The sequence below is a fragment of the Nansenia antarctica genome (genome assembly GCF_963989245.1).
Source record: "Nansenia antarctica genome assembly, chromosome: 16".
NCBI lineage: Eukaryota > Metazoa > Chordata > Actinopteri > Argentiniformes > Microstomatidae > Nansenia > Nansenia antarctica.
Window position 1 is genome coordinate 4,241,131 of NC_137686.1, and position 12,174 is coordinate 4,253,304.

The 12,174-nt window shown below is 39.4% G+C and overlaps 1 protein-coding gene across 1 annotated transcript in view; it reads left to right on the forward strand.

The window, feature by feature from the left end:
* Nucleotides 1–11,328: 11,328 nt before the first annotated feature.
* The window catches only part of tmie (transmembrane inner ear), a gene marked incomplete at both ends in the record, with an annotated part of 39,523 nt that continues 38,677 nt past the window's right edge, over nt 11,329–12,174 (forward strand). Inside the window, 1 exon segment of the mRNA XM_080546553.1 lies at nt 11,329–11,392. Within this exon segment, the coding sequence (XP_080402679.1) occupies nt 11,329–11,392 (64 nt within the window).

A 12,174-nucleotide genomic window follows, 5' to 3' on the forward strand; every position in this document is an offset into this window, starting at 1 on the left:
TCCAAACGCTTTCAAAGAATGCAGAACTACGCTACTACCTAAGTCTGCTCTACTTTATTGTCTGAGTCTTACCTATCTACTGGCTCTCCTAATAATATCTCACCCCACCGCAGTTCCTTTTCTTTTAGAATGTTTTAATAATTTACCGGTTCACATTAAATCCATCACATCTTTTGTTAGTTTTAAGTATGCACTGTCTTCTTAACTTTTGACTGATTGTTCGTGTTTCCTTTGAAGTTGTCACCACTTACATTTACACCTATTAAGTTTATTGTAAAGTGTAGTATGTATATTGTTGTATGTAGATCCACCTTCCCTTGTTCTGTTATCCATTTTGGTCGTGTTATAGTTGTGATGTTCTCAATGTTTTCAACTGGCAATGTGTGTTGTTGTTTGTCTCTTGTTTGTCTGTGTTTTGTCATGGTTGTTTATCCTGTTGGTATGTAATATTGTTTATCCTGTTGGTATGTAATATGTATTGATTATGTATTAGGCCTATGCAATATGTATTATTATATTTGTATTGTATTGTATTATTGTATTGTATTATGATGTATAATGCATTATGGCTCATCTCAAGGGGTTTTATCCTAATAAAAGAAATTTACAACAACTATGTCCTCAGCCCAAGCAGAACTGGATGTGGTGGGAGGCTGGCGGCCAATCACCATCGGCTCAATGGTATTGAGACTCTTTTCGAGGATAATGACAAAGAGACTGGTGCGAGCCTGTCCCATTAACCCTCGCCAGAGGGGCTTCATAGTAGGGCTGTATGTATTTGGGGGAAATTTCTAATTGCGATTTTTCGGACAGATATTGTGATTGCGATTTAATTCGCGTTTATTTATTTTTAAAGCCACCCAACAGAAGTTTTTGTAAAATGCGGCCATATCTCCGGCTAGTAAGGTCGTATCAACGTGCAGTTTGTTTGTACGTCTTCAGGGGACTTAGGAGCACAAATTGTCTCCTCCTCTCTAGCAGCCCGAGCTACGAGTGAAAGAACTAAACTTACCTGAAACCTACATTGGGTTGCTTTAAAGTCAAGCTTCAGTTTAAGATTCACCGTGTAATAGATTTAAAACATGTGATGGAGCATTACTAACCTGACTCAGATGGTTTGTTTCACACAACCATCTAGGAAAGCTCCATTGGAAGCTGTTTGGGAGAGGACAGGTACTTAAAAAAATACTTGGCAGGTGATTGGATGAATCTGTCTATCACCTTCTATTTTCAGAGAGCATTACCACATGATACCATCAAACTATTAACTGCTCTAATTCTAATGCAAGGATGAGAACTTAAAAGATATGAATTGGAACAACATATTTATTTTGTTTTTTAAACAGCTGCCATATTGGAACAAAGTCAAAGTCAATTTTATTTGTCACGTGCATATCGTACAGGTACAATGTACAGTGAAATGTTACTGCTGGCTCCTAAGAAGTGCTACAAGAGTAAGAAGGTGGAATACAAAAATTCAATTTACAAATTACAAATCAATATACAGTTTTATAAATATATATAATATACTATTAATATAAATTAAAATAGATATAAGGTGCTGTAGTTAGTCCATATTGCGGGGGTGGGGGGTGGGGGGGCATCCTGCTGAGGGCAGGGGCAGTTGCCTGGCTGTGGTGTCATTCAGGTCATGGATGGCCTGGGGGAAGAAGCTGTTATTGAGTCTCTCTGTGTTCGCCATGTGAGAGCGGTACATTTTCCCTGACCGCAGCAGAGAGAATGTCCAACAATTCCAATATCAAAATAAAATAGGACCTTTCTACAAACAAGGTTATTCAATTATGGCTCAGGAGCAGCATCTAAATATTGCATATACTGCAATCAAATTAAATAAAGTGATAATAAAAATTATCCAGTAAAAAATAATAGGTCCTTTCTGTAAACATAGATAAAACGCAGAACAAATAAAATAGTAATTCCCTGACATCTACTACCTCTACTTCTCAACACACATTTTTTATCTTTACAGATTTTTGGTCAAGAAAACCAGCATGTCAACCTTTGCTAGTTTCAGACATGAACGCTGACACTCTTTCTGATGGGGAACTTGTGGCTGGTATACACAAGAATTTGCGAGCCAGCATGCTCAGCATCGGAAAGTTAACACAGTGAACCAGGGGATCCTCCTCTCCATCGATGGTGGGAGTCATTAGGTAGGTGTTCACCTCATTTTCTATGGCACCCATCAACTGCACAGTGGTTGAAGCAGGGGGCCACAGCAGTGCTTCTCTTAAAGAAGCTGCCTCTCCTGCACTCTGAAGCATGGCGTCTGTGGTGCTGGCATGAGCCCTCTTCTCCTGCAAAACACAGAGATGAGCATAGAGATGAGAGCTGTTAAGTTTTGCATCAATGTAATTCTGAGCAATTGGCCATTTTATGTAAACACATATACCATTGCATGTGGCATCTTGTGTTCACTAAACTGCACATACATACAAGTTGCCTTTCGTGCCACCTGTTCCATTTCGATCTTCACTCTCGCTTTGATGTCTGGGACATTCTCTGCACTCATGTATTCTGTCTTGAATCTTGGATCAACGAACAAAGTGATGTCCAGAAGCTCCTGTGTGTAGAATCATTAGAGAATAGTTAACTCAGAGAATCTACATTGTATGCCTCCAAGCTTATCAATTCCTTTCATCAATGCAGGCATGTTTTTCTAATTGCATTCTCAGAGATTATAAAACAGTTGAAACCATATCAATTCCCATCCTTACCTGAGTGGCTGGTTCGCTGTATTTATTCTCCATGTAGCCAAGGACCATTGACTTTATTTCCTTGGTGAGGGCTGTGTCCTTGTCCTTGGTACAACACACACATATGCGACAGGGTTTCATTAAAAGGACCGCATCTCGGCAATTGTGAAAGCTCGCAATCGAGCCAAACAAGTCTTGTTGTGAAAAAATGTATTTTCCGGTTTTTGGCATAGGACGACAAACGAAGCGATGAAGAACCCACTCGATATCATATCCAACAGTTTTACATTCACTAAATACCGTATTTTCCGGACTATAAGTCGCGGTTTTTTTCATACTTTGGCTGGTCCTGCGACTTATAGTCAGGTGCGACTTATATATCAATAATTCATAATCTCTGACTGACATGAACTGACATACGGTAATCTCTGACTGACATGAACCAAGGAGTAACTTCCGCTAGCGCCTCATACACGATAGAATAGCCATTATACTTGACAATGTGGACATTAAACACGACAATGTGGACATTAAACATGATGTTATGGACCTTATACACAATGTTATGGACGTTAGAAACGATATTAAAGTCATTTATACCTTCCAGAGGCTATTTAACGTTGCAATGTTGCACCCGCGAGTAGCATTTTGCTACTTTCGGTAGCGCTTCATACGCGATAGAATAGCCATTATACTCGACAATGTGGACATTAAACACGACAATGTGGACATTAAACATGATGTTATGGACCTTATACACAATGTTATGGACGTTAGAAACGATATTAAAGTCATTTATACCTTCCAGAGGCTATTTAACGTTGCAATGTTGCACCCGCGAGTAGCATTTTGATACTTCCGGTAGCGCTTCATACGCGATAGAATAGCCATTATACTCGACAATGTGGACATTAAACACGACAATGTGGACATTAAGCACTATATTATGGACCTTATACACGATATTATGAACGTTTATACACGACATTAAAGTCATTTATTACCTTTTAGAGGCTGTTCAATGTTACATTGTTTGTAGCATCCTACCTACTTCCGTTTTTCACCAAGCTATCTTTTCCCATGGCCTCATACACGATAAATAGTCGTTACACTCGACAATGTGGACATTAAGCACTATATTATCAACGTTATACACGCTATTATGAACGTTACACACGATGTTAAAGTCATTTATTACCTTTTAGAGGCTGTTCAAAGTTTCATTTTTCCTCCGCGACGCCATGTTGTTAGCCCCGCGCTAGCTAGCGGACTTTACACTCGATAATACAAGTATTCCTTAACCTTTCAGAAGAAGTTTCAACGTGAATTATGTCCTTCCTGGGCTTACAAATCCTCTCATGTCTCTTCACAGTGCCAGACTAGAGTCAAGCTCAACAGGGTCTTCTTTCCCCGCTGATTCCGCCAAGCCCGTTCCCTTGAACCATGCGACTTATAGTCCAGTGCGACTTATATGTGGTTTTTTCCTCTTCATGACCCATTTTTGGTCTGCTGCGACTTATACTCGGGTGCGACTTATAGTCCGGAAAATACGGTACCTACATTTAGTTAGCAAAGTCGGGGGGGGGGGGGGGGGGTATTATTCGTATTACTGTGGCAGTGTGTGTAGCCACGCCCACCCCAGCTGTATGTAAGGAGCCATCTGCGATGTGGATCTGTTTACAAGTTTACAAGATGGAGCTGAAGCTAATGCTATCAACAGAATTTCAAAAGCAGGCAGAAATATCGACAGTGGGCAATGAATGAACTCCTTCATACTGGACTATTATACATAACGGGAACTCCGAACTCCGAATCTGACGATGACAGATGACAACAGAATGTCAGACATTGATCTCCACTAGGGATGGGACGATTATCGTGTTTATCGTTAATCGCGATAAAAACACCCGCGATAACTTTATCGTGGAGAATTTTAATTAGTTGAATAATCGTCATAATCGTTTTTTATTTTTTTATTTTTTTATTTTTTTCAATTTTTTTTAAATGACTGGACTTTTTAAATAGGCACTACATTTTATAAACACTGCTTTGTCTGACTGGTGGTCCCCAGCTGATGACCCAGTTAGGCCCACATAGGTGTTCAGTGAGGTGTCACAGCACACCTGTTCTAAAGGCACTGTTGGAGGTGCGTCAGGCAGCAATGCCCAGCAGGAGTACCATCACCTGTATCATGATTTGATCTGTCTGTTTTTATTGTATGTATTAATGTATGTGACCTATGTGTTTTTTTTTTGTTGTTGTTAATATTTTTATTGAGTTTCACAGAGACATGTACACAACAGGACATAACAACAACAACTAGTATCCGTGGGGGAGGTTATTGTCCCATTAATAGTAGAAAACTAGTTTTGCACTTTGTTATGCAGTACATTGTCCATAAACAATAACAGAAAATTTTCTTTCTCTTTTTTTTTACAAACAAAAAACAAAGACAAACAAAACAAAACAAAAACAAAAAAACAGGGGGGGAGGAGGCCATGTCACATATCAGAAATAAACAGAAAAGAAAATGACAACAAATGCCATAATATATGGGGGGATCACCCCCATCCTCCGTCCTCCATGGACAGCATCCATGTCTTACAGTCCTAAACACAGCGGCAGCACAACACCAGCACAGTAAATAATATTGTGACCCATACATTGTAGATCTGTTACACATTAGTCTTGTGTACTTTCTTGAGTGTAATCCACCAAACCTTTCATTACAATGGCAGCCAGTCTGGTACCAATATAATCTAAGAACGGAGACCAAATCTTATAGAATGTCTTTATCTTACACTTATGTCAGATATTCCATAGGAATCATATCAAAAATTACCTTGTGCCATCCAGCTATTGTAGGCGGTTTGCAGTCTATCCATTTCAGCAATATATTTTTCCTTGCACAAAAAGTGAGGATACACAGAAGTCTTTTGGAATGCATACTTTTAAGTTGTTTGTCTGGCAACCCAAACAATAGACACATGGGGTCCTTATCCAATGTAACATCTAGAATTAGATGAATTTTATCCACTATACCTTTCCAGTAATCATCTATATATCTACAAGTCCAAACACAATGAACAAAGCTCCCAACCTCGGTAATACACTTTGTACACATTTCCGATTTGTTATGATCCATTTTATGTCTAAGTTGGGGAGTAATCTGCAAACGTTGTAGTAGTCTAAATTGCGTTTCCTTCGTCCTATTACAGATTGAGATGTCGTTTGCCGATTGCCATATTAGTGACCAAGTTGCTGCATCAGTATTAATGTTCAGGTCATTATTCCAGTCTTTGGGCGTAAATGCAGGTTTGCCTTTATCATATTTCGAAAGTGCTCTATACCCAAGCCCCAGAATGCCTCTCGTCTTTCCAGCAGAGACTATCTCCTCCAGCGGAGAGGGTTGGTGACAGAGGCCAGTGTCTTTTTGGCTATTTAAAAAACTTCGTATCTGAAGGTATCTGAAAAACTCATTTCGTGGTAGGTCATATTTCTTACATAATTGGTCAAATGAAAGTAGTATTTCCGTATCATATAAATGTCCGATAGTAACCATCCCTTTGCTGTCCCACCGCTTGAAACCCCTATCCGTGGCACCAGGGGAGAAGTCTATGTTGCCCCAAACTGGCGAGAGGGAGGATGTAATAATCGTATGTTATAAATAAATAGTAATATAATTGAGATTTCTCACATGAGCCGCGCGCGAATATCCTCACAGAAATTTGTCTCGCGCGATTGTTCAGCCTGCATGGGTAACGTGACTGTCAAGTCAGCCTTGTCAGTCAGTCACTAACGTATGCTAGCCTTCTCACCATGGCTGCATCGGCCCCGTGTCCATTGCCTCACCTTTCCAGGGTTGCACGCAGGCTTCTATGCATACCTGCAACTAGTGTTCCTTCAGAGAGAGTGTTTAGTGCCAGTGGGCACATACTCACACCTCTCCGAGCACAGCTAAAGGCAGAAAAAGTGAACATTTTGTTGACATTTTTGCACTTTAACCTATCTTGAAGCTTTCAAGTCTCTAAGCCACAAGGCTAGCACTCAGTTTGATGACAGAAAAGTGTCAGTGTTCAAGTTTTGTGTGACAGTATTTTTTTCCTTTATTTATGCAGTGATACCTTATAATTTATCATGACCTTATTTAAGATTTTATTAAAGATTTTTATTTTTGTCAAGATGTTTTTAAAATGATGTTAATGTTATTAACATGATTCAATAAAAATACAACAAAATCTAAGTTAAAGTGATTACAGTGTGTTTTATTGGCATTCTAAAAAAAAGTTTTTTTTTTTTTTTTTTTTAATTCTCGCGATAATATCGTGGATCGCGATTATTTTGCCCACGATAATCGTGACATGACATTTTCTAATCGTCCCACCCCTAATCTCCACATCAGTTCACTATTCTTGGGACAGTCGTCTGCAGACAGACCTTCTGCTGTGTTCTTGGGTAAGTTTTAGTGAGTTACATGTGTTGTTTACTAGGATTTTGTATTGTTTACTTAGGATAGCCAAACAGTTATTTGTTGTTTTATGAGTAAGGTAGATAGCCCCGTTGTTAGCATCAGTTATCAGACCACTGAAACTGTGCTCACCACAATTATGCCACCCCTCTACCAAACTAATGAGATGGTGGGAGGAAGAAATACGTTGTCAAAGATAAAACATAATGAATGAATACATTTGTTGCAGACCTACTAAACATGCAACATACTGTACAGTATGTTTCATGCACCATTTTAGTGTGTTTGTGTGTACCAGCTAGCCAAACAAGTGTTAGCTTGTTAGCTAGCTAGCTAGCTTTGTTAGAGATATAATAGATTATAGAAAAAGTAAATGCTTTTGTAATGAACGCTAATGTTGTCGCTAATGTAATCCTTATATCAAAAATAAGGATTAATTCATTGATATGTAGATTTGCTGTAGAATAATACTGTGAATTGAAATGATTTCACTAGCCTACTCCTTACAGTACAACAATAGTACACTGAGAGTCTATGGAAAACCTACACTAGCAGTGTGTCCACACCTCTGACCTGACATCTGTGTTACAGAATGACGAGGTGAGAGGTTCTGAGAGATGACACCTTGATGAGTCACCAGCACTTCAGGTATTTGTCATTGTCATTGTATAAGCAATTCTATTTTATGAACATAGTAGTATTTTGTAAAAGTGGTGTTGGTAACAGTGGGCAATCATTTTAAATGTACTGTCTTCTTTTTTTATTAGGCTACAGCTTTGATGCCCAGATGGGATGGGAAGGAACTACACCAAGTCCCACTAGATGCTTTATGGACTATAATGATAAATGCATACACACGGACACAACATTATACTTTTTTACCATTCTATTATTGTATTGCTCAATTGTATCTCCCCACGGCTGTCAGAACGGCAGAGTCACTACCCATCTTCCGTCGTAGACTGAAGACCCATCTCTTCAGGTTACATCTTAACTGCTCCTCCTGAGACATCTTCTGCCCCTCACCACTACGTCTCCTAAAGACACCCGCCTTCCCCTCTACTGTGTCCCTAAGAACTTCTATTGCCCCCCTTGTACTGTTTCTCTGTTTCTCCAGAGTAAAAAAAAAACAAAAAAACTAGGTTTTAGAAGAAGGTGATAGGAGAAGGTTTTTCCTTCTATCAATGGGCCTGAGCTAGATTACTCTTCCTGCTACGAATGGTGGACTGATGATTCTCATGCTTAGTATTCAAATGTATTGATTGTAAGTCGCTTTGGAATAAGGTGTCTGCTAAATGCCCAAAATGTAAATGTAAATGTTGTATCTTGCCTAATTTTTTCCATTGCCATGAATTTTACTCTCTTGTACTTGTAATGGGACGTAATACACTTTTGGCACACATGGCAATAAAATGATGATGAATCATGAATCTTGAATTATTATTATTATTATTATTATTAATATTATTTAGCTATTTAAACGTGTCAGTCCTGCAATTTTGCTTCCTGAGGGTTAGCTGACAACCCCACTGACAGATGACAGGTAGGTAATGACAGGTAGTGTAATGGGGGAGTGGTTGTCTTGAGGGTGTGGTTGTCTTGAGGGAGTGATTAGGGTGGAGTTAACCAGCTATTGTTCCCACCCATTACCTCTGTGAAAAATGTCTCTGAAATGTCTCTGAAGACTCTCAGTACGGTGGTTCAGGGGGTATCAACAATCAAATATCCATGACTTCTTCAACTTGTTTCAGATTTCAATGTATGACACATCATTTTAAAGCTTACAATCTACCCTTTCATAATCTGGAAAAAACAGGAAAATGATTTTGCCCTAGTTGCAGACTTTTTAACCATGCCCTGTCACATATGATATTTAGAGTGAAGGATAGGTCAACCCCCTGGTTTACACCTGAACTCTCATCCTTATTCAGAGAAAGAAATAGAACCCGGGCTCTTGCCAGACGCTCTGGGGATCCATCCCACTGGTTAGCTTGTAGACAGGTTAGGAACAAGTGTACATCATCTGTGAGGAATGCTAAATCAAGTTATTATTTTATATTCAATTACAAGCTCGTATTCAGATCCAACACAATTTTGGAAGGCAGTCAACCCTAACAAAACCAAGACTACGGTACTGTCTCCTTACCTAAAATGGTCAGATATAATGATTGCTTGATAACTGAAAAGAATGAGGTTTGCTTGGTAGTCAACAGCCACTCCTCCCGAGGCGTTTGTTTGATGATGATGATTGTGAAGAGCCTCCTCCTGGTGATTGTGGTTATACACAGCACTCCAGTTGAGGGGGGATGGCATCACCCCCTTCTAAAACTGCCATCCCCCCACTCCATCCTTATGTCATTTTATCAATGAACGTGGTATTACTGCTATTTCAACATTAGTTTTGTGCATATTGAGTAAAATACTGTGGGCAAGGAGGCACGCACACATACAATGACATTTTCACCAAGTCTGGTGACTGAAGTCACTGACGCTGTGGGGATGCTAAAATTGTCCCCATATGATAAAATCCACCATCCCCCCTGATTTTCTTTTACAACTTGAGCACTGGTTATACATGTCATGTGAGGCCTCTACGTTTTCCTTTGCGCCTATTTCTACTAGTGTTGTTTTGAGTTATTGCTCCATTGATGCCAGGAAGTCTTTCTATGTCAACAGGCATAGTTCCTAGTACTTGGAAAAACGGCTCATGTTTTTCCATTACAAAAAGGTGAGGAAAGAAGCAACCTTAATAACTATCAACCTATCTCCAAGTTATCCTGTTTAGCTAAAATCCTGAAATCATCGCCGACTGACCAAGTTAGAGCATTTCTCTCTAACCGCTCCGTTTTATGCCCTCATCAGTCTGGTTTTAGAGCTAATCACAGTACAATCACAGTACAATCACAGTACAATCACAGTACAATCTCAGCCACCACTTTAGTGGTTAATGATATAGTATCCACCCTGGACAAAAAGAAACAACGTGCTGTCCTATTTATTGATCTGTCAAAAGCATTCGATACGGTTGATCATTCTCTTCTTCTAAATAGACTACACAGTGTTGGTTTTGGTAGCAGTCCTTGCAGTTGGTTCCAGAGATATTCATCTGGTAGATGACAATGTGTGAAAGTGGGGAGAGCCCTGTCGACCCTGGGCCCTGTGTTTTGACTATTTATATTAATGACATTATTTTATCCCTGAGTGGTTGTCAAGCTCATCTGTACGCGGATGACACAATTATCTACTGCATTGCGGACTCTGTACAATCAGCTATTGACAATCTACAACTCTCATTGAATGCTCTGCAAGATGAGCTCATTGGCCTTAAGCTTGTACTCAATGCAAGCGAAGAAGATGAATGCACCTGTATCCTTTGGGAGTTTTAGAAATGTAATTGCTAATCTGCCTGCAACAGTTTGCAATTGTTTCTTCCTATTCAGCATTGTGACTGCCAATGGCCCCTGGTCCTAGCACCTAAACTAGGTTTTCATATGATGACTGATGTATAGATGATTCACTTACTTCAGACAAATGCACCTGTTGTAAGTCACTTTTGATGAAAGCGTCTGCTAAATGTGACACGGTCTGGTGAAAAGGTCTGCATGCCGGCAATACTCAAGTCTCGCAAATGACCACAAAGCTTCTTTAAAAAAAAAAAAAGTTTTCTGTGTTTTTTCCATGTTTTTTTCATATTACAAAAGTTGAAGTGTTGAAAGTTGTGATGTGCTACACATGCAGTTAGATGTTAATAGCGATGTTCTTTCTTTGCTGCTAGGTAGCTACCAATGTGATGGTAGAAAGCGTGTCTGTTTTGATTCAGAGCAGTTTTCTCCGGTATTTAGTTTGAGGTGTACCAACATTCAAATAAGCATTCTTGAATTAATCTTCTTCAACTATTTTCACATTTCAATCATTTCAATCATTTGAAAGCTTACAATATGCACCTCCATAATCTGTAAAACTGGAAAATGAATTTGCCCTACTTCAGGATGTTTTCACTAGACCTGTCACAAATGTCAAACATGATTTGAAAAATAAATGTACCTATTTTCCATGAACAAGACCCTTAAAAAATGTCAAGAGCGACTGGCTGCCAGTATGCCTTTCTATAGACCTTGAACAGACATTTATATTGCAGCAAGGATGGCTACCCCAGAGCTAATGGTGCAGGTCATTTACCCCTACTTATCTCACCATCTAACCACCAGTAACCTCAGGGCAAATTGTGTTGCTTGTTCCAAACACAAGACCCAATCAATATCCTCCTTGGGATCTCTCAGGATATGGACTCTTCAAAGGGACTGATCACGCATCGTGTGAAGCACAGCAAATAATGATGTTATGGAGACGAACATGAAGCATTGAGGGCTCAAGTGAGTTGGTTAAGCTAACGAGGACAACAGAGTGACACCATCACCCTGATATGGGGGGGTGAGCCTGCTGTGAATCATAGGAAAGGGACCCCCCCTATCCAGTCCTACTCCCTGTGACGCAGGACGCAACAGAGCGGTCAGTTTGTTCTGTCAGCGTTAGGGCGCGCTGTGTGAGTGTACACACACAATGACAGACGAGATGATATTGACAGGGGGGATATTAAGTTGACAACCTGACACCACTGCAAAGCCCTACTATAAAGCAATCACAACTGGATAAAAACTAACATTTCAATATTGTTCTTAATTTGACTTCTATTGGCCAGGAGGTCAAATTGAGGTCAAAGACTGCATTTCACGGGTCACAGCTCATCATAGTTATAGTATAGTATATATATATATATATATATATATATATATATACAGTATATATATATATATATATATATAGTTATATATGATGCAGTGGCCCGACCAATCAAATGAACCAACTAGGTTTGTGAATGTCTTTGATCACGGATGAACATAAACAAAGATAAATACCAGATAAAGATAGAAATACCGGAAGAACCTGGAAGCAAGCCAAGGATACAGTACCAACTCTGAACATGGAACA